The following is a 23804-nucleotide window of genomic DNA, read 5'->3' as shown; positions in this document are numbered from 1 at the left end:
TCTGTGTTTAAAAAGTAAAAGCTTATAAAAATATAAACCAAGTAAATGATGTTTCATTAAGGTTTTTTTCTCTGGATATATTTTTACCTTTGACTGTCTGTCTCAGTTCTGTATTATTATTAAGGATAGAGATTTGTGTTCTTATGAGGTCTGAGACATTTCTCTCTGTGGTGGCTTAAGGACTGGCCTAGCTTTTGTGGTCTTGCCATGCAGTTTTATATGGACCAAAGATTTTGCTTTACCTTGAGGATTTGCTTAGGTACAGTGATACAACCTATTCTGTTGTTTCCTCACCTCTACCCCATCCCATTTTGGAAGGTGAAGGAGAAAAATGTGTGCTAATGACTATTTATAGCAGAAGGATATTGCTGACTTTGAGCGGCTACATTGAAATTTGGACAAATTTAATATGAAAGCCATTAGGTTTCTCATTTTCTTTTCTAACCATCCTCTTTCACTCCTGCAAAGGAAAACCACCAACAAAAAATATTTTTCAGCTATCTCCATTGTCATCCCAAACCTTAGATTAACATTAGAATATTTCCGTTGTGTTGTCCTCGATCATAATGAAGTTGATATAAGCTTGCTTTTTAGAAGTCACTTCTTAAGATACTTAGAGTTGCAAGTCTTCTATGGTACCACTGAGAACGTTTTAGCGAAGTGATGATGGAACAAATTTTCAGAGATAATATTTAAAGCTTGGCTATGAAAGACATGGTAAATTGAACTGTATTTTCTCAAACATAATCCTGGAAAACAAGGGTTACAATATTTTTAATACAGCAACAAAAATGGCTGAAATAAAATTTTTCCCAATCAACCTTATTATTTTGAGTTGAAAGTAGGTTGAGCTTTTGATACAGGGACAATCAAATGTGGGTTGCAAGCTTGTAAACTTCTGGGGAAAGACTGAAATAAGTATAAGTGTGAAAACTAATTATCTTTTTCTTGGTGAATGTTGCTGTTTTGCTATTTCTGGGGTGACAGAGGTCAAATGAAGATCTCTTTTTCTCAGTGATAGTTACAAAGATTCAAAGTATTTCGCAACTAACTTTAGTTTAATATTATCTTCTGTCATTTCATTTTGACCAAAGTTTTTAGGTGGCTATATTTTATTTTGCTAGGTGTGTGGATATGATATAGCAATGCCTAATGCAGGCCCTCTCTTCAGAGTTCCAATAACTGTGGTTATACCAACAAGGTCAGTAAACCCAGCCTTTAGCTGCATTTTTTAAGTTTAGTTTCCGTACCCACTTTACTTTTACATTTATTTCATCACCACCTTTCTCTGGGTGTCCTTGAACTTACTGCTAACATTGATAAGGGAGCAGAGATCTGGAAAGATTCTCACAGCAGATTTACACAGCAGTGGCTTTTTTGTAGTTTTGGTTCTGGGAGACAAAAGGTAGTGTGTTCTGATGGGCTTGGCCACAGTGGTAGCAGCTTCCTCATCCATCGGAATAGAGATGACTTCTGGCTTGTTGACCAAGATATCAGTCAATATACTCATAGGTGTAGGTAAACTGCAAGCTGGCTTTTTTTTTATTTTCTAACTGGTGGACTAGAGTACATAAAGGCAGGGGGGCATTATTTGACAGGTGAACATTGGGATAAGCTTCCATCATGACCTTAATACAGTGAATTTAGGGAGTTAATATTATGCTCATAATTGATTTAAACATACTCTCCTTCCTTACCAACATCACTGAAGTCCTATCTTATTAAACCTATTCAATGGAAAATCTGCCTTGAGGAAAAAATGACACTTTTCTCTCAGTCATAGAAATTGTACTTCTTATATACCTTAGCTCACACTAGGGGAAAGTCACTCAGCTGGAAAAACAGATCCACTGAAAACTGGGATTATTTGAGACTTATGTTTAAGCACAGTAACTTCAGGGAGGTAGGGAGGGTGTCCGCATAACATGGTAGAGCTGATGTTTTAAATCTTGTAAATTAAAATAACTGGTGCTAAGGACTGAGTATCCTCATTGTATACTTTCTTTTGAGAGTATTTTTGCATTTAAAAATACTTAGGAAAAAAAAAGGCCTTCACAGCTTGTTTGATTAGTGTTTGTGTTTTCTTTTTGACATACAGAGTAGATGAATCATCAAGCTATGACCTGACATATACAGATGTTCATTTTAAACCCGGTCAAATCCGAAGGCACTTCATTGATGTTCCACAGGGAGCTACGTGGGCTGGTAAGGAAAATAAGCACATGAATTAAATAGAAAAGTTGCATTTGTCAGACCTGACAAAGTTGTTTTGAAATAATTTTGTGTTCTGCCTTAAGAAGAACTGAAGGATTCAACCCATGAACACGTAAAATATTTATTTGATTCTAAGCTCTTAGAGGAGTGATTTTGAGTTATCTCATGGCTTCTGGTATAGTAGAATCCTGACTCTCAGTCTTCTAAAAACCAGCAAATACCATCTGAGGTGATTGCCATAACTGGAAGAATATTCCGTATTTATGGAACAGTATCCCATAAACTTTTGGGTTTGGAAGTCTGAGGTTTGCCTAGTTTTTAAGGTGTATGGGTGTAGTGTTGAAAGATGTCTTAACTGAAGAAAATGTGATTTTCATAATGGGCATAATTCTGCAAAGAGGTAAAAAAATCTTTTTTTTTCCTTGTCTTCCTATGGGAGATGAATAATTAATCCCTTCAAGAATGTTTCTTTTAGACTGAAGTTAGTGATAAGACCCTTAATTTGTGATTCAGCAGCAGTCTGACCTGTACAGATTATACATTTGTACTATCTGATTAATTTTCACCATTTAGTTGTCACGTTTCTCTTAACTGATCTTTGAATTTAGCTAGTTTTCCTTAATCTGAAAAGGCATTTGTAAATTACTCATATGTAAGCATTATTCACATATGGAACCAGTTGGGGTATTGTGTAGCTTCTTAAATTACAAATTACCTGTGAAGCTAATCTTTTTCTAGTGAATCTCTGCTTTCCATCTAAAGTCCTTGGCTCTTGAAACTAAACTTAATTTTTTTTCTTAAATCTAGAAGTGACAGTAAGTTCATGTTCAGCTGATGTGACTGCCAAGTTTGTACTTCATGCTGTTCAGCTAGTGAAACAAAAAGCATATAGAAGTCATGAGTTCTACAAGTTTTCATCCTTACCAGAAAAAGGATCAGTGACTGAAGCATTTCCTGTCTTAGTAAGTTAACTCAGGATGGCGTGGGGGAAGAGAAAGCAAGCAATATGTTAGTGCAGTATAACATAACTCATTCAGGAATTTTTTTCTAAAGAAAAACTCCAAACCCAAGAAATCATACATTTGCTTCAGTAGTGAATGCATCTGGTTCTCAGTTTTGAAAAGATCTCTAAGAGCTTGCTAGTGGTTCTTAATCATTTGGTATTACCCTTATAATACTTGTTAATCTCTTCAGTTTGTTGGTACTTGTTTATACAAACCAGTTTGTTTGTTGGATACATGTAGTTTTAGTGCTTAATATGGTAATGTGGAACATCTCCTTGATGTTGAAGCCAGGTGATACTGACTGGCTTGCATTCATGCTGCTTAGATACAGCAGGCTTAGCATGGATAATGCTAGCTCAAGAGTCCAAAACAGAACCAGGGAGTGGGATAAAAGTTCAGGGGTCTGGATACTAGAGTCCACTTCTCAAGTTTGTCCCCTGCCTTAATTTATTTGTATAGCTCTAAAGCCTAAGATTTTTGTGCTATTCAGTCCCTTACCCTCTCTGAAAATGTGAGATGAGGGACCCTAACCTAAGTTTGTCCCACTGACACATTGTGAATTTTATCATGTTAGTTAAAAAAAACAAAACCAAAACTAAATAACAACAACAAAAGCAACCAAGCAACAACAAAAAAACTCCAAATCTCTCAAACTTATTGTCATGTTATGTAGGCAGAGCGTGGGATCTCGTTTTCTAATATGCATTTTTTAGGGCACATATTAAACTCACCTGCAAACTAACCTGACTGCATGGTTTGAAGGATAGGAAAGGAAGATGCAATATTTAAAAGCCATACCTTTCTCTGTAGGGGGTACCCCTGGCACTCTTTGTTTTGATGTGGTTATCAGTCATCATATTTGTTGGAGCTGTCTTGTATTTTCTGGACCAAGTATATTGTCTTATTTGGTACTGTACAAACTTATACAATTGGACTAAGCAGGATGTAACAGGGTCTTTTTTTGAGCTATACTTCAGTTTTTTTGGCTTGGAATGAGGGAGGCTGGGGTGAATAGACGGGGAAGATGGGAGCTTCAGTCTAACTTTGTGCTTTTGTTACCCAGGCTGGAAAAACCATTGAATTTTGTGTTGCTCGGTGGTGGGCAAGCCTTAGCGATGTTAGCATTAATTACACAATTTCTTTCCATGGTGTACTTTGTGCTACTCCTCAGCTAAGCATGGTGAGTTTTCCAGAGTGTTTATTTTGTATTATTCTGAAGTCCTATGGTATATCAGAATAAAAAAAGTTTTTCTTCATTCTTGCCTGTATTTAGAGAGACTAAAAGTATCTTTACATCTCATGTAAAAATGTTCATGTTTTCTTTTTAAGAATAGGTAAATAGGAGTTCAGTCCCACAGAAATGCCCATTACCATTATTTATGATCTTTTTGTATGCCTTTTTATTATAAATCAGTAGGGAAAATAGAAAGGAAAAAATACAAACCCCCCCCCAAAAAACCCCCAAACCCAATACCAACAGAAAGGACATACTATAAGGCTGAAATTTTAACTATATTTACACTAGCAAGTGTTTATATGAATAAAGTTTGCTGGGACTACAGTTCTTGAACTTGAAATTAATTTAGACTATAGTTGCTAAAATACAATACTTCGAATACCATTTTCAGAATAAAATTTCATTAAAAGTTATTTTCTGTTCAGTGTTTTATTGAGATCTGCCATTTGGCTTGACGTTCATTGTTTGGGGCAGTTGAAGGCACAGTGAATGGGCAGTGTCGTGATTCCCAAGGCTCTCTGATACTAAAGGATTGAAAAAAAATTACAAAAAATTTAGTATTATAATATTTACACTACTTTGTCCTGCTCCTGTGTTATTTGCTGTCCTGTGCAACCTGGCTTGGCTTGACTTTGCCTCCCTCAGGAGAGAGATGTCTTTGAGAGCTGAGATGGCAATACTTGCGCAGAACAGCACCGTGCTAATTTATCCTGGCTCCTCCCTTTTTTCCAGCTAAGGACCAGAGCAAATTATAGCTGTCCCACAGGTTAATTTTGATGTATTCAGGCTCTAAGAGGTGAATAAACTGGAGAAAAAGAAGTGGATGCATTGCACTAAGGTGCCAGGTCTCAAACCAGTAGAAAGGAAAAGGAAGAGCTGGTGCTCTTTTCCTTCCTCCTCAAACCAGGAAAAGGAAGAGCTGGTGCTGGTGTGCACAGCAGCTCTTCCCACCCCGCCAGGATTACCTCAGCTGAATAATGGGAGAGTTGGAAATGAGAGAATACAAACAGATTTGCCCTTTCTTCTTAAGCACCTGCAATTTTCATAAAATAAATTTTAATAGTGCTGATATGCTGGAGGCCTTGTCATGGGATACTGCTAGAAAAGTAATTTTTCAACGATTTTGCCCATCACTAGCCTGCATATGTAGCATTGTTTCTTTTTCACAAAGTTAAGCTATTCTGTAATAGTAATCCTAAGCAGAAGCACCATAAAAATACTTATTTTATGATTCTAGATGAATAATACTGGTATTTATTGAATTACATATTCAAAGGAAATCATCACAAATGCACAAACAAAGCCCGGCCCTGCCCAAAGTGTGACTTGTGCAGTTCTGTACAAAGTACTTTTATTATTGAGGGGGGAAAAAATAAGACTTTAGTTCTGATTGCTGAAGTTTTGCAAGTCCCAGTATATCTGCTGCTGTAAAATAGAGATAAGCTTGTGACACCTTCAAACTCATGCAGTATTACTTCTTACAGTATAGATAAATACAGCTTGCCTTGTACTTTTGAAGGACGTATCAGATGGTCCTCATCTGACGTTTTGAGTGCACGGAAGCATAATTGTTATGTGCTCTTTCCTTTAGCACGCTTCGGAAGGCATCGTACGATTTGATGTTCAGTCCATGTTGAAGTATGAAGATATTGCTCCATGCATAAATCTGAAAAGCTGGGTTCAAACGCTCAGGTAGAGTTTTTTGGGAACTCTGTTAGTGGGAAGAATATCAGTATGTAGTTAAAACAGTAACAAGTTAACAATGAAGTTTAGGATAACAACAATATTCTTGTCAAATTTTAAGTAGGTTTGGAAGCATCAAAATTAATAACATTTCTCAGCATTGTCCTTTTTGGTTCCTTTTAACTTTTATAAAATTTGAGAATTATGGTGACTTTTTCCATACAAATTACTTACCTTAAGCTAATTTAAAAAAAAAAAAATAGAAGAAAATATTCCATTGTTTCTGAGGGAGACACTTAGAGGTAAATGACACTTTAATATCTAAAGAAACAAATTGTAGAGTTACTTGGTGCTACTGTTGTTTTGGGGGGTTTTTAAGCAGCTGCTTCAGATCCTGCCCAATTTTGACCTGGGAAGACTGTCTTCTCTCTCTTGCTTAATTGGAAGTGGTTTTGTAGGATGTGGTGCAGAACTGTGTGTGGAAAGCTGTGTTTATATTGTTATCAGTTTGACACATGCTGATTTGAAGGAGAAGCTTTGTTGGAAAATTCCTAACCAGTGCAGCAGTTAATAAAGTTGGTTACTTCAGGAGCAAAAAGAAATGCCGTACTGTTTAAGCAGTACTTTTAAGACTTGGGCCAGACAATTTCACAGTGGTCAGAAATCCAAAGTTTTCCATTGTTTGGGCTTCTCAGTGGAGATCTTGGGCTCAGTGTGGGCCTTTTGGATACTTGTACCTGAAGTTGAGGTCACTAGGAGTTTGATGTTTAATGAACACACCACCGAATGTTAGATTCAGAAATACCCAATCTGATACGCCTTAAGTGAGGAAGGCAAATAATCCCCTCATACGTCTTTGCCTCATTCTTGGTTTGTCAAATGGAGGTGCCCTTATCTCCTTGTGATATTTGGGGTACTCATCTGACAGTAAACGAACTGCAGTTAAGAAAACCAATGGGAACTATGTGTTTAAATTAAGGTATGGATAGTGTCTCTTGAATGAGGTAGTAAGTCATAACAGAGAGGAAAAAAAAAAAAGAAAAAAAAGTACTGAATGGCTTCTCATTCAGCCTCTTGAGTTTCAAATGCTTGGAGGCAGGGTGAGTATTAGGGAGGCATAGCATGTGTGGTATTACTCTGTTCTTAAGTCTCCTGTCAGCAGTCTCTCTCTTGTCTGCCAGACTAGGAAACCTGGGTTAAATGGACCTGTGGTCTGACTCAGCACAGATATTTTACTGGGTGACTAGTCTGTGCTCTTGGCAATAAAAGAACTGACAGGATCTTACAGAAAAATTTCAACCATGTGATTAAAGGTTGCCAGAATGTATGGGAGAAACGTAAGCTTAAATGGTGCCAGGCCACCCTTGTTCTGCTGTTTATTTCTGAAGCTCTGATTTCCCTATATCATTATTATTTAGCCTGTATTTTTTATTAATTAATGTCTAAAGTGTTTGTGCTGCTCTGAACAGTTAGGACAAGCTGTTGTATCTGAGTTAACATACCCTACACAGATAATGTATGTTAACATTCTTCTGTGTTACTACTCTTGATTTTTATAAGGGCTCTTACAAGTTATCCTCTGATATAACCTTCTGTAACAAAGAATTATTAACTATTTATTCTGTCCTTGAATTATGTGTTGTTAATCTTTCCATCTATTAATAAAAGTGCTGATTGCAACATGGATACTAGAGAAGTAATCTGATTTTATTTTTTTTCAAATCCTGAAGTTTGTTGGATTTCCTTTTTTTTTTTTTTTTTTTTTTTATAGCCTTTAATTTTAGAGCATTTAGATGTCCTTGCTGAGTTCTGTCTTTGGCATTATCTGTAATGTCACTAAACCGTGTTTTTGAACTGATATTCATTTTAACTGAGGAATTTATGCTGCTTGGATAGTTACAATATTTTAAGAGATGTTGTTGCCTGTGCTGAATTCAGTTGTATTTCAGAATATGCTTCTGCTTAAGCAAGACAATTTTACTAGAGGATACATATTTCTTAAGAGTACCTTCTGTTGTTTTTTGTTAACTGCAGACCAGTGAGTGCAAAAATAAAACCTTTGGGCTCCAGAGATATTTTACCAAATAATCGTCAACTGTATGAGATGATTTTGACCTATAACTTCCATCAGGTAAGAGTTATGGGTGGTTGGTTTTTTAATAACTCATTAATAAGTACATCATGTTTTCTAAAAGCAGACTTTAACTAGCTTTCTGTCAGAAGCGAAGCCTAGACTGACACTATAGACTCTCTATGGTCAAAATTCTGGTCTGGTTCTCTGTAGGAGCTGCTGTTGCTTGAAATGGGCAGGTATCATTTTGAATATGTGTGTAAGGATTGTACTTGTTTTATTCAATAGTGGATTAAATGTTTTGACCTTTCTTTTAATAGCCTAAGAGCGGAGAAGTAACTCCAAGCTGTCCACTTCTTTGTGAATTGTTGTACGAATCTGAATTTGATAGTCAACTGTGGATTATTTTTGACCAGAACAAAAGACAAATGGGCTCAGGAGATGCCTATCCACACCAGGTACGGAGTAATGTATTTATTTTACCTTCTGTTTTCTGCACAGTGTGAAAATTGTCATTCTTTTTCACCTCCCAGACCTTCTTGTTAGCTCCTAACATTTCCTGATGCGTAGGTATAATGTTCTCATATCTTCACAAGGGGACACGTTTAATGGTGATATATTTATATTAAAAAGTAATGATTGACAGGTTTGTTTCTATGACATAGAACATTATGGGGTTTTTTTTCTCTTCCAAGGAAGGAGAAAGAGTTACAGGGCATTTTATTTCTACAAAAAGCTGTTAACTTGTAATTTCTTATGATTTTGACTGGTGCTTCTCAAGAAGTGAATTAAATTTCTTCTTTATGTTTGGGTTTTTACAAAGATGATACCTTGAACTTTTCTATTTAAGGTGGAAAGGATTCATTATTTTTTCTGTAGTCTTCTGTGTCCGTGAAGGCTGTCTTCTGTGCTTTTGATGTCTTCAAACAGCCTTTTAAATGCTATAGCATGGTTTACTTCCTGTTACTGTCTTTCAAAGGGAGCTTTTTTGCACAGGACTTGTAGATACTGCACCCTCTGTGGGAATCTCTTTCTGCTGGAATATACTGTGTGTCTGGATCATGGGGGTGTGGAGGAGGAGGGTAAAAAAAGAAAAAAGCATAAGAGAAACATTTTTCCATATTTTTGATTTTGAAACTATTTTTACCAATCCAAAATCACAGTTGAACTTTTTCAATGTAATGTTTATTTTAATAGAGTGATCATTCTGTCAGTACACAAATGATCAACTTTAAACTATATCTTTTGAATCTTATAAATGAATTGCAGAAATTGCATTATTTAAAATTCTGTTCCTTAACCTCCATTTTTAAGGTGCTATGAAATCTAAAAAATCACCAAAATAGTCTGTTACTTATACCTGATGGACCACCATGCTGTTAATCTCTGGTGTTGTGCATCATAGAACAATTCTAAAGCAATTCCAAATTATTTAATCCAGGAAGAAATACCAACAGGAAGCACAACTCCCTAACCCAGGAGAGGGAGATTCTGGAAGCAGGGTAGTTCTGAATAGTTGTCCCTTTCTGCTTAGGGCTGCCTTTTGTGTTATAGCTGCAGCAGCAGCAGCAGAAAGGAAACTTGGCATGCTGCTGCCTGAGAAAATCCACATGGTGCCCTTTTAGGTTGATAGAAATGAAAGAATGTTTCCAGTACTAAGAATTTGAGAGTCGAGGGGGTTTTGCTGTGTGTTTGGGGTTTTTTTTTGTGGGGACAGGGTTGATTTTGTAATAAATGGAGATGATATTATCTGCATATTCCTAACTGAATGAATTAAAAACTTTAGAGTCTGTCAGCTCTTTAAACTGCAGCCTTAAGTCTCACAGGAATACTGGGTTGCTCAGTGTCAAAGCTGGTACAGGGTTTGAGACAGTAGAAGATGTTCTGTGAACTGAACCACAGAGCACCCAAAGTTACACAGTGAACTGAAAATGTATCAAAGCAAGCCTGCTAGAGATTTTGAACTGAAAGTTTAGCAAGGATTCTGATTATTATTTGCGCAGTTAATACGGTGTTAGAATAGGAACAAATGATGTCAGCCTATTTTGTGGTCTGAAAACTTAATTTTTTTTTCTAGTCAGTCCAAAATGTGTTTTGGCTGCTAGCAAGTCTTGAAAGCACACTGTTTTCAGGAGATTACAAAACCAAGCAATCTAGCATATTTTAAATGGCTAGAGGTTTTATGGATCAAGAAGAACATGACAGTATTATTTTTGGGTTTCTTTGTTAGTGATGAGGTATTTAATCTTGACATTTATGAGAACTTCTTTCTTTCAGTATTCTGTGAAACTGGAAAAAGGAGATTACACTATTCGGTTACAAATTCGTCACGAACAGAACAGTGAGCTGGATCGCATCAAAGACCTTCCATTTATTGTTTCTCACAGGTTGTCTAGTACCTTGAGCTTAGATATTTATGAAAACCATAGCCTTGCTCTCTTAGGGAAGAAGAAATCCAACAGTTTGACTTTACCACCAAAACACAGTCAGCCATTCTTTGTTACATCTCTGCCTGATGACAAGTAAGTTACCGAAGTCCTGTTTTTCTCATCTACATCTAACCAGCTGCTTCCACACCTAACCAAAGTGCTACTTTGATAGTGTCTACCTGTTCAGGCTCGGTAATTCCTCTTGTGTTGCTCTTTCACTGTTTTGGTTCTTTATTGTAGTCCCCAGGGAACATTAATGAAGCTTGTTTTAACACTGAACTTTCTTTCTTTGAATAGAATACCTAAAGGAGCAGGACCAGGATGTTATCTTGCAGGAGCTCTTACACTGTCTAAAACAGAACTTGGAAAGAAAGCTGTGAGTATTCGAAATGGATGGCGGCTTATTTTTCTGAACCTTTTGAAGCAAGTAAATGGCATTCCAGGAAGTGCTGTATTTCATGGTTTTAGTACTTCAAAGAGCACGAGGTTTATTAACGTAACGTATTTTAGAAGCAATTGTTTCATTATGAAGTCAGAGTAACTTCTAAGTAGTTCTATTTTTATTTTCATTTTATAATTTCAGATTCCATTGCATTTTCTAAATTTTGAATTCTAGTTCTTTCACTCTGAATCCTTTTATTTCTAGAAGCTACTGCTTTTTTGTTTGTGGCAGACTTTAAAAGTGATTTTGTTTAATTGCCTGGCATAGTATTATTTTTGAATGTAAAATATGTGCATATATATTATGTTTTGTGCATGTTGGTTCTCCAGTGAACAGCTGTACTCTTCTTTGCATGCATACAGTTTTCAGTGAAAGTACATGCTTTCTTAACACCTACATGTTACTATTCCAAAGTAGCAGGAATTTTGCTCACTCAAAGGCATAAGCATATACTTTTACCTGCTGCACACTGATGTTGTCAACCACTAATGTAACTGTATGCTCCAACAGAATAATGTAAGATCTCTGTATATGATGGTAGAAAAAAGCTGTAGGGTTTTTTTGCTCATAGTGCAGCATCCTGTAAAAACTGTTTTGTAACTTCCATGAATCTGTAGTGCAACAGTGATTACAGTAACCAGATCACTCTCGTGTGTGTCTGGTGCTAAGGTATTTAGAAGATTCCCTTAGCTATTTTTAAATAGATGGCAAAGCTGAGAATAAATTTGAATCAGTCCTGGTGATTGTTAGTATTTAGAGGTAGTTGATCTATGTCCATATATCACTAGATGTGGCTGAACAACTTTTATAAAACTAAAGTAAGTATGTTTTTGTAGAAAATGGGTTTCTGTGAGTAGGTGAGCAGATACCTTTAGATCTTGTTGAGTAGAAAAGTTTAGTTCATTCAACCTGATTTGGTTGTAGGTAGTACTTTTGGGGCAGATTGCATGTAACTGCAGGTTAGATAATGTCTCTCAGGAGAATTTATGTATCAATGAGGAAAAACCCAGTAACTAAGAACTCTAGATACTTCTATATTTCTTTGTGATTCCTGCAAGGTTGCAACTATACTGGTATGAAATCCATGGTAAATCTATTACAGTAGTGTAGTATAGTTTCCCTAACCGGAATTTTGCACTTCCTTGAACTATTGGCTGTAATTCTTGTCTATCTTATTTTTAAAATCAGACTGAGTGGTTATATGCAGTGATTTCTGGGATGGGAAGTAAGAGTTAGGTAGATATTGCCTGTCTGATTTCATGTGATAAAGAATACTTAAGAGTACTCTTACATGGAGAGAAATTCTAGCTGAGGTGTGTCTCATATGATAGTCCAAGGCACTACTGTTTTAGTCATATTTCACTGAAAAAAGGATGGTATCAAATAGCATCAGATACTTTCTGCTGCCTTTAGTGAACCTCAATATGTACTAGGAGACAAAAAAAGGAGGACTAGGCAGCAAAATTGTGGATGCAATGTGAGGGAAAATGTATCTAATTTCTGTATATTTACTATGAAATACAACAATGCTACTAAACAGTCAAAATCCAAAATCTTTACTTTTGAGGCTGAATTTCTGTAATTTATTACTTTAAGCTAAGTGGTTAACAACACTTGCTTGTCTTACGGGAATAATGGACTGTATATGTAATAATGCATTGTTTTATTAATTTTAAAAACCTGAAAGAGCATGCTTTAAGAGCATGTTTCACCATAGATGTGACTCTAAAAGTTTAAAAATCTTTAGGCTGAAGGTATAACCGTAATTGTACAGAGAAGGTGTCTCCATCCTGTGTGGTGTGTGCATGTTTTCTTACAGTATGTTATTCTAACTCCCAGGGGCAGTCTGCAGCAAAGCGACAAGGAAAATTTAAAAAGGTACTGAATGTTAGTTTTTGAAAAAGATATACTTAAGTCTTTTTGCATATGACTTAAAGCATTTGTCTACCAGTACTGGTTTTTAATTTGTCTCCCTCATCTGCCTCCTTAGTCCTGAGTTATTTACTTCAACACCTTAAGTATGTCTACTGTTAGAATGACAAAACACTTCTCTAATACAAAGCTGAGTGGCACATGAGCATCTGGATGCTTCTGGAATAAGTGCTGTAAAAATGCATGTGGTGATGAGTGGTCTGTAATTTTTCTTTTTATTAAATACTCAGGAATCTTAAGTGTTTGTGGTCAAGATCATCTGTGGCGAGTGTTTCTGCCTATTCTATTCTGTCTGCAGATTGAGAACTGGATATAAACCTAACATTTTGATGTAGAACTGTATACCAAGTCTTCTGAATTGAGAGCTGGCTCATTACAGTCATAAAAACCATATTGTGGCAAGCAGGGTTTTTTTAGGAGGGATGGACTTGATTGAAAAGTCTCTCAATTCATGATCCTGCTCAAATTAAATATGACTTGTTATGGGCTAGAGTTTATACTATGATGTAGCAGGTAGTAGAATTTACAAAAAAAATTTGGAGCATGTATAAAATATTTCAGGTAGAGAGTGAGTGGCTTCTAACATAGCAGTGTTTAATATTGTGCGTTCTCATGTATTTACGTTTGGTAAAACAATATTCTGTTGGCAGCCAGACACTGAAACAGTCTTTAAAAAAGCCAAAGAACTATTTTAATAGGCTACCTTTATAAGAGTTTTTTTCTTCTTTTGTTCTCTTAAGTTGTAAGGCTATTAACATTCTTCTGTTTTCAAGGCACTGTGTTCTGGAGTGACATGTAAATTAGTCAGGATTCTTGTTAAAAATAAGATGTGAGAATCATGAATAACACAGTTTATTGCTGTAATCTGTTACTTTGTTAACAGTGAGCTGGTAACTGAGCCTTCGAGTTTTAATATGTGTTGCTGCCATTTTATTTTCATACTGCATCTGAAAATTATGCAGAGCACTATTAGAAAGATGATTTAAAATCTCATGTGAATGTGCGGCTGCCTGATGAATAAGGTATAAAATCTTTACTAAGTGGGTCTCTAACAAGGGAGTTAAACTCTAATCATAATTTAATTTGCATAACAAAACCTATTAAATGGATCCAAGAGGTTGCATGTTCTGTTTTTTCTTTTGTTTTTAGAACAGATTTGTGTTCAGACCTGAGCAGTATACCCACCCAAGCCAAAATAAAAACTGTTCTTGATACTTCCACCCATTATTCATAAGAGGCATCAGTGTACTAGTAGCAAATAAATAAAACACAGTGTATTTCAGAGCATTGATTCACAAGAGCTCCATTAATTAATATATTTTTCTGAGAATGCAGCTCTGAGGGCTTCCTAGTTTCCAAGTTTTTAATATTTACCCCGCCCTGTTGTAAGTTTACGTGTGGTTAAGATGTTTTCCAGCACAGAAAACATGTTTGTATATTTCTTTTGTGACCCAATCAGTCAAAAAGGTCTGTTTAGACTTTTTTCATATATTTCACAGACAAGTCCAAGCTGCCTCTTGTAGGATTAGGAGTGTTAATTTACAAGTCACGTTTTTTGTGTGTGTGTGTTTTTTTGCTCTGATACCAGTGACTAGTTTGGAGACAGTTGGGGTTTTTTGTTTGGGTTTTTTTTGGGGGAGGGGTTGTGGGTTTTGTTTTTTTTTTTTAAAAAAAGGGGGAGAGGTGTTTTGTTTTGAGAGGTTTTTTTTGTTTGTTTTGGGTTTGTTGGGGTTGGTTTGTTGTTTAGGGTTTTGTTTTTTTTTTCATTGAGGAGGGAGGGAACTTGTTAGTTTGCACCTGTGTGCATGGCACTACCAGCAATCCAGGGTAGGCATTTCGGGTTGTTTGAAAGTACTTTTATTTTCACAGAATGACTGAGACTGGAAGGGACCTCTGGAGGTCATCTGGTCTAACCCCATCAGTTCAGGCAGGGCAACCTAGAGCTAGTGTCCCAGGACCATGCCCAAACAGCTTTTGTATATCGCCAAGGGTGGAGACTCCATAACCTCCCTGGACAAGCTGTGCCTGTTGTTCAGTCACACTCACTGTGAAAAAGTATTTCATGATGTCCAGAGGGAACCTCCCGTGTTTCTCTTTGTGGCCATTGGCTCTTGTTCTGCCACTGTGCACCACTAAAAAGAGTCTGGATTTCTCTTTACACCCCCCCTACAGACATTTACACAGATTGATGAGATTCCCCCTCCACCCTGCAAATGCCTCTTCTTCTTTAGGCTGAACGGTCACAGCTTTCTCAGCCTTTCCTCATAGGAGGTAAGTTCCAGCCCATCATCTTCATGGACCTTCATTGGACTCTCTCCAGTATGTCCATGTCTCTCTGGTACTGAGGAGCCCAGAACTGGACGCAGCACTCCAGGTGTGGCCTCACCAGTGCAGAGCAGAGGAGAAGGATTACCTCCCTTGACCGGCTGGTAGTATGTCTAATGCAGTGCAGGACACCATTAGCCCCCTTTGCCACAAGGCACATTGCTGGCTTATGTTCAACCTGGTGTCCACCAGGGCACCCAGGTCCTTTCCTGCCAAGCTGCTTTCCAGCTGGGTGGCCCCAAGCATATACTACTGCATAGGTTTATCCTCCAGGTGCAAGATTTCATCAGTTCTCCTTGATAAACTTCATGAGGTTCCTGACCACCAATTTCTGCAGTCTGTTAAGGTCCCTCTGGATGGCAGCACAGCCTTCTGCTGCATCAGCCACTCCTCCCCAGCTGGTGTCATCTGCAGACTTGCTGAGGGTGTACTTTGCCCCATCATCCAGATCATTAATGAAGATGTTGAACAGAACTGGATCTGGTATTGACCCCTGGGGTACACCTCTGGTTACTGGCCTCCAGCTGTGGGCTGCTGATCACCACCCTCTGGGCCCGGCCATTCAGGAAGTTTTAATCCACCTGACTGCTCATCCAGCCCATAATTCAACAGCTTCTCTATTTTGCATGAAATAAATTTGAGGTTATGCCAGGAAACAGCAGCCAAACCTTCCAAAGAAGATAGTTAATTCTATTATAACTGGACAAAAATGTCAGTGGGTTCTTTCCACAGAATAAGCAGATGTCTGTGTTTTACTACAGCAGAATCATATGCCTAATTATAATTTTCTGCTTGAAGAGCTATTCTGGGGAACTTAATCTAAAAAAAAAAAAAAAACCCAAAAAAACAACAAACCCAAAACAAAACCCAAAACAACCCTTGGGCATGGGTTTTTACTTGATGTCTTCCTATCTCCAGCATTTCTGGACTTAACAAAAAAAAAAAATCCTTTTTTTTCTGACTACCAAACCTGTGATTTGTATGAAGTTCAGAATTCAGTTACGTTTTTCCTTTGAACTGATCCCGGCTGAAGTAGAGAGTGTCCTACTCCCATGGCTTGGGAAGGCGATGTACCTTAGAAGTGCTCTTGGTGTCTAATGGGGAGGCACATGCTAAACAACTGTGTGAAAAACAAATTGGTTCTATGCACCTTTCCTCTTTCCCAACCTAACTTTTGTAATGCAGTTACAGTCTGATCTTTTATTTTCCCCTTGTCTCCAAGTTTTGTTGTGAACATAGTCAGAATAAACTTTGACTTTTTGTCAATTGACTTTTTCTGGTCTGTAAGAAGCATTTCTTGTTTACATAATGCAGCTTTTGAGCAGCAATATGTAGCAGCTAGCTAAGTGATAGAAAATGTCTACATCTTTCTCCCTACTCTGCCATCCTTTCCTCCAATTTGAAGCAAGAACTGCATTATGCAGATATTGACAGTACTAGTGTGAGGTGGTTTCACTCCTTTGCCTTGCAGCCAAACACAGCCTGCTGTCTCACTTCCCTCTCCCACCCTCCCCGGGGAGTAGGGGAGAGAATTGGAAAGAAAAGGGCAAGGAAACTCAGGGGTTGAGATAAAAACTATTTACTAATTAAAATAAAATAATAATTATAATGATAACAGTAATAACAGAATGTACAATTAAGTGATGCACAGTGCAGTTGCTCACCACCCGCTGACCAATGCCCGGCCTGTGCCAGCCAGCGATCCCGGAGCAGAGACAGCCCCGAAACCCCAGAAGAGTGAGCCCGAGCGATCCCCGAGAGAATGCCCCCGGTTTCTGGTCAACCCTGGTTAATATACTGACATGACAGGACATGATATGGAATATCTCATTGACACATCCAAATGCCAGTTTGGGGTTTGCTATTCACTGCGCTTCTCCCTCCCAGTCCTAATGCAGCTGTGAACCAGCCAAACACGGTGGCCTTGAGCTCCAGCAGCAACTAATAACATTGGTACTTTTATCAGCGTTCTTCTCATAACAAATCCCACACTGGAACTAAAGCACAGCTATTGTAGCTAAGAAAAAAATGGGCTCTTATCCTAGTAAAACCAAGACATAGCGGAAGATTAATAAATAACATTGTGAAGTCAATTTTAGAAGTATGACTTATTTGAGCATTAAGACGCTATCCCTGTTTAATCAAGAAGCCTTCAAAATTAGGATGAAGTACATGTCTGATTTAATTTTGTGTGAGCCTGGCTGGTGACTTCAAGAAACTCAATTTATTTTCAATTAAGTAAGAGTATTTCTGTAAATACAAGCAACACTGCACATATTGTATGCATCTTAAAGTAGGTAAAAATTCCATATGCACATTCAACTCTGTGGGTGTGTGGATGTGCATGGTATTTATTATATGGAAAATCAGACCAGGGATGGGTTCCTTGAAGGAGCTTTTTTCTGTGGTTAGTTTTGCTGCGAATGCTTTAAAGTACAAATAAGAATACTTCATATGTATTTTCCACATAAAGTACCAGATATTGAATCATCAGACAAAAATCTAAGTTTTAATCTTGAAACAAAATTAACTTCTAATTAAGGTCTTTTAAGAGGTGACTGTTTTGAGGGCATTGTGCTTGTTTATGTATGCAGTTTGTGTTTCTAGTTAAAAGTAAACTCACTCAGGCTTGTCAAACTGTGCACAGAGTACGTTGACCAAAGTGCATATCCTATATGCTTCCAAAGCTTTTAATATTGCTTGGTTTGTTTTTTTAGAGGATAAACAAAGGGCAGCTTTCTCATTAATTTGAACATTTCCTTAATTTTTTTTTTTTTTTTAATGGATAACATTCTCACTCCTTGCCTTTCTCTGTCTATAGCTCTATATCTTTTTGTAGGTGTATATATAAAATCAAACCCAGTATGCTACTCTAGCAATTCTGTTGCTGTGGAACAGTTTAATTAAAATTTGAGTAAGGAAATAGAATAAACCACTGAATTGTGAAGAGTTGCCTTTCCTCTACTTTATCTCTAATGATTAATGTTACTGTAATGGCAATGACAGTGTCGTTCTGGAGTCTTCTGGTGTCTAGGGGGTTACCAGTAGGGAAAAGAAAGAAGCCTTCAGTCCATATTATGGTCTTGTGATAGTTTAGTTAAATATGATAAGCACCTAAATCTTATTTATCCCATTTAAAAATGTGATGTCTGTATAGAAAAGTGTGCCTCTTTTTCTGTAAGCTCTTTTGAAAAAGGAGGATGACTATGTCTGAAGCTCATTGTTTTCTTTTCAATGATCATAGCTTGTAATGCTTGCAGAATCTCAAGAGACCAAAAGTACCTAGCTGAGGGAACAGGTAGATGACATTTTACTGTTGATGATTTAGCTACATAGAATTAGTCTCTTAAATGAAAGTGAACATCCACATAAGTGGGATTTTGTTAATGTAATTGCACTTGGTTTAAAACTTAAACCAGAGTAGTGGAGCCTCCTCATATAGGGAGGGCTTGAGAAAGCAGAGGCCATTAGATACATAACTCCAAACATGTGTTGCCAAGTAAGATTGAAGAGTGGACTTTCAAGAAGAAAATCCTGAAATATTAAAAGAATATTTCTAGGAAGGCAGGTTTCTTAGTAAAGGATTAGTTTCAATAGAAGAAGTCTTTCAGAAAACGCTGCAAAATACTGATTCAGATTTTTGTACTGAACTGACTTCTTAGGCATTTTAAAATTATTGGTTTGCTTTAATGAACCATGTTGTGCTTTCTGCCATTCTAGTTATGTTAGCCAGCCTCATACCTTGTTCCTGACTTCTGTATCCTCCGCTACATGCGCTTGCCTCCATGACCTGTTTTGTCATGCTCTGGCCTAGGTCTTGCTGAACCCTTATTTAGGTGAACTGCCTGGTCATGCACTTGATACTTGAAATCCATGTGTGCAGAATGGTTCCTGCAAAAGCTACACTTTAATGTAGATTAGTGGTATATGCTAGGTTTAAAAAAAAAAAATGTAAATGTTGATTTTTGTGGTTCGTCCGTGATTATATATTAAATATCTGGAAAAAATGTTTTAAGGGAATATTGATATAACTTTCTCTCACCAGTATTGTTTTCAGTAACCCATACCAAGCTACTGGTCTGTTTGAACTATTATTAGTTCAAATAAAAATGTTCTGCATCAATGTTCTTGAATAGTTTCAGAAGTGTAGTGTTGAAAGTCCATTATTCAAGGTTATGTGCAGCAGTTTCTGACATTCACCTTTTTACTCGCTATCCAAGTAAACTGAAACAACTCCATCTTGTGCACAAAAGTTAATTTCATTACACAACACTGACCTAGTTTGTGGGAAACATATTCCCACAAATGCATTTTGGAATAATTAGTATGAGTAATTAAATTGCCACAGCAATTGAGCATGTGACACAGTATTTTGCACAGTGTTGCAATAGAGTAATGGTATCTAGAGGATTTAAACTTAGGCAATCTTCTCTGCAAAATATCCTGTATTTGAAATAACAGGACATGTGCTCTCACTGTTTTGGGAGAGACTTTTTTAAAAATTGCAACATTAAAACCAAAACCAACAAAACAGCCTCCCTCAGCAATTGCAGTGTTTTAAAAGCAATGACTGAAATCACATGCTGGCTTATTTGCAAATTTAAATGTAAATCATCTCAGGAAACAGACCTCAGAGCATAGTCTAAAATCAGTTAGGATTTTTCTTTTCAATAGCTGTAGCTGATTTTCTCATGGTAATTGTTGACTAGTATAGCATGAACTCAAACTATAGTGATATTTCTGTGGTAGTTTATATGGTTTAAAAATATTACTGTTGTGTCTACTTAATCTGAGCACAAATAGAGGTGAAATTGGAAAGTCTGTAGCAGCAAACTGGAAAACAATTGACTGGATGCATCAGCTAATTCAGTAGACACATGGAAGAAGTATTGTCTCAGGAGGAATAAAATTGTGTCTCCTATGGCATGATTCATGTTTATGCTACTGTGGTATTATTTTTTTAGAATTCAGTCATGTTTATTCATTTGTTTTTTGCCAGATTTGTAGGATAGGTTCTCTAAGTGATTTTTTTTTTTTTCATTTGCCTTTTAACCAAGTTAAGAAAAAAACCCCACCCCTCTGATTCCCTAACTAGTATTACGTAAAATTATATGAATACAAAAATGTCAAACTTGCTAAATTTTAGGCTTTCTTGTCTTACACCCAGTATACTGTTTTAATATTTACATCCTTGCATTGCTTAAAATAAAAAGTTAAAGCAGTTCCTGTATTCTTAATGATTATTGCCTTCGCTCTCAGAATCCTTACTCAGTGTATGTGTAGCTCAGAGTAGTTGCTTGCTAGGATTTAGCTTTCATGTAGCATCAGAAAAATGTGTACTATATCCTTCTCAGTATGTGGGTTTTTTCCCATCTCCAGGATGTCCTTACTGTTCACTATCATCTGATACCGTCACCATCAAAGAGTAAAAATGGCAGCAAAGAGAAAGAAAGAGAACAGGAAAAAGAAAAAGATGTAAAAGAAGAATTTGCTGAAGCTTTGAGAGATCTAAAAATACAGTGGATGACCAAGTATGTCTGCTGTCATGGCCACATAAGCTTGAAGCATCTGTACAAAAAAAATATCCAGAATCTGTACTTTCATGCTATGTCCTCCTCTCTTCTAGGCTGGATACCACTGACGTGTATAATGAGTTGAAAGAAGCGTTTCCTAATCATCTTCCATTGTATGTTGCAAGACTTCATCAGCTGGATTCTGAAAAGGTTATTTAATGCTTTTTAAACTTGATTTGTCTCAATACGTGCATATGGCCTAAACAAATGGAGCTTTCTTCATACATGTTTGGTCTCGAAGTGACTGCCAGAGCTATACTTAGTGCTGTAGAGCAGAAATTCCTAATTAGATTGACAGCTGCATCCCTAACTGACTGTGATTTACTTAATCACACAGCAGAATGAAAGAAAATCTGCCTACCTCTACTGTGTTTGCTTATCATTTACTCCTTGTTAAATTAAACACACTGTAAGTTTCCTTACTAGTTTAGGCTGCAACAATTTTATTCTAAATGATGGTTACTGAAACAAACACACATCCCACTCTGCTCCTCTACTGGATTGGTAATTTCTTCTGGCAGAATTGCTCAGACAACTGGGGACAGTAACCCCTTGAAATGACACAGCTAAATCCACCATCTATCCCTGTCCTCAAAAATGAGAACAGTGAGCAGAAAAGTTTACATATGTCTGCTTTTTTGTTTATATTGAAGATAAACAGCTTTGTGTATATGTCAGTAGCTTGGATATTTTTCTGTTTATTTGATTCTGATTTTATATTTATTTCTGAAATTAATAACTGCTACCATTATTTAAGAGGGTTAATTTGTGCTGAAGGGTGGTTTTCTTTCTGGAAATTTTGCATTTTGCGTATACTCACCGCATTTTACAGGTTTTTTTTAATCAAAAATTGTAGAAAGTGGAGAAAAGGACACGTGGAATTATCTAATGTTATTTCTGCATGCCTTTGCAGTTATCCTAGTGGTAGTGGAGTCAGCAATCAAGTAGCATCATTTCATAGTGCTAAACACAATTTTTTTTAATTCTTCTTTTAGGAACGAATGAAAAGACTTGATGAAATTGTTGAAGCTGCAAATACTGTAATCTCTCATATTGATCAGACAGCATTAGCAGTATATTTTGCCATGAAGACTGATCCCAGGCCTGATGCGACTACTATAAAAAAGTACCTACCCAGTAAATAATTTTCTTGCATCCTATTTCTGTAATCTATGTACTTTGTCTCTGCTTAGAAGAAATGGAATGACTATAAACTTTGTGAATAATGTGTGTTATTTCTTGAGGCACAGGTAATTTCAAACATGACTGCAAAATTACTTTTTTTTCTTATTATCTCTCCAAAATGCAGGAACACTGAAACCTGCAAATTTTTACCTAGAAATATTAAATAAAATAAACGAGTGCTTTCATGATTTAAATGTATCAGAATGGAGTATTAAGTTTTTATATCAAGCTTAGTCTCAGATCAGAGAGACCACTAGAATATTGATAGAGATGTGTATTTTGAATGCTACCTGCCCTTTCATAATACTTTGCAACCTTTTGGATCTGTATTTGAAGACAAAATTGACAGCAGTCTAAGAAGTAACTGTTGCTTGCATAAGATTTTATTTGTGAAAAGCATGATGACCATACTCTGTGCTTCTGACTATTTTTGAGACCTGTTTTTTTCTTTAGTTTTAGATTGTTCCTCTGAATTACCAGTATAGCTCCTTAGGAAGACAGTATTTTGAAGGTGACACTGTAGTCTGGAGAATAATGATGGATTTTGCAGTGTGTGGCATGGTGCCATTTTAGTTGCAAATAGAGTAGCAGACTTGAAGATTAGGCCCTTAAAATGGGAGGTGCATGTTTGTTGATTATTTTAGATAAAATACCAGATTTCAATTGTAAAACTAGTCTGTCTGTTCTGACTGTCCTGAATCTTTGTGTATAATTCTAGAATTGCTAATATAAAAGCAAAGCTATGACATAATAAACTTCATTCTAAACATTTCTTGGTAAGTTGACCCATTAGGTCATGTGGTTGAATCTAACATCTGAAATTGAACACTAAATTCAATGGTACTTTAGAAGGTTGCAGTTCCTTTGAAGTCAGCAGAATTGTATCTGCTTATGTTGGTGGATTTGACTCTCTCTGTTTATAATGCCAAGAACTATAAAGCTGTATTTCTAGACACTGGCTTATTCAGTTTTAGAATCCTGAGTTGCCCTTGCCATAAGTCATCAAAGGCATTTCAGACTTAGAAGAATTCTTGAGCTTGTTTAATGCATAGTGTTACTAGATAATTTTTTGAAATTAGTTTAATTTATAGTAAATAGCCATGCTTTAGAAGTTAACTTTGTGCTCATTTTCATTTTGTATGTACTAACTGCTAAACTTCTTAGCTTAAACTCAGTACAGCACTGGTTCTGTACTTAATGAGGTGTCTGAAAAAAGTCCTTAATATTTTTCATGCTGTTTTTTCATAGTGAGATGGAAAAGCAGAAGACTACTTTGGTGGATGCACTTTGTCGAAAAGGAAGTGCGCTGGCTGACCAACTTCTTCATCTGCAGTCCCAAGAAGGGGCTGCTTCCAGTGATGCAGAAGGCAAAGATGAGGATCACGAGAGCTGCTCAGAAGCTTTGACAGATACATTCTGGGAAACAACAAAATGGACTGATCTTTTTGACAGCAAGGTAAGAGAGCAGAGCAGGTTTTTTTGTCTCTTGCATGTTGGATTTTTTTGATGGTTTCTCCTGGTATTATGCACTGCCTTTGTGTGCACAGCCTCATACATTCCTCCCTTCTATCTTTTCATGCTGTCCCCCTATGTTGTCCTTCCTTAATGACCTTTTTCCACAGAGGTTTTGCCAAGCCTGTCAAATCCATGGTAAGCCCATCCCTGTGCATGTGAAGGTAGAGGTTAAGGGAAGGGTATAGAACAGTACC

General features: G+C 36.8%; 1 protein-coding gene across 1 annotated transcript in view; it reads left to right on the top strand.

The window, feature by feature from the left end:
* The window catches only part of TPP2 (tripeptidyl peptidase 2), a gene marked incomplete at its 5' end in the record, with an annotated part of 48726 nt that overhangs the window by 15032 nt on the left and 9890 nt on the right, over positions 1 to 23804 (top strand). The window contains 13 exons of the mRNA XM_010175909.1: positions 1125 to 1201; positions 2099 to 2205; positions 3022 to 3176; positions 4282 to 4398; positions 6047 to 6147; positions 8173 to 8269; positions 8530 to 8667; positions 10487 to 10731; positions 10936 to 11014; positions 20717 to 20868; positions 20964 to 21060; positions 21906 to 22036; positions 23344 to 23551. Of these exons, the coding sequence (XP_010174211.1) occupies positions 1125 to 1201; positions 2099 to 2205; positions 3022 to 3176; positions 4282 to 4398; positions 6047 to 6147; positions 8173 to 8269; positions 8530 to 8667; positions 10487 to 10731; positions 10936 to 11014; positions 20717 to 20868; positions 20964 to 21060; positions 21906 to 22036; positions 23344 to 23551 (1704 nt within the window). The remainder of the gene's footprint in view (positions 1 to 1124; positions 1202 to 2098; positions 2206 to 3021; positions 3177 to 4281; positions 4399 to 6046; positions 6148 to 8172; positions 8270 to 8529; positions 8668 to 10486; positions 10732 to 10935; positions 11015 to 20716; positions 20869 to 20963; positions 21061 to 21905; positions 22037 to 23343; positions 23552 to 23804) is intronic.

Source organism: Antrostomus carolinensis, unplaced genomic scaffold (assembly GCF_000700745.2).
Source record: "Antrostomus carolinensis isolate BGI_N321 unplaced genomic scaffold, ASM70074v2 scaffold24969, whole genome shotgun sequence".
Taxonomy (NCBI): Eukaryota; Metazoa; Chordata; class Aves; order Caprimulgiformes; family Caprimulgidae; genus Antrostomus; species Antrostomus carolinensis.
Note: the sequence above shows the minus strand (reverse complement) of the source record. Positions and strands in the feature narration are given on the sequence as shown.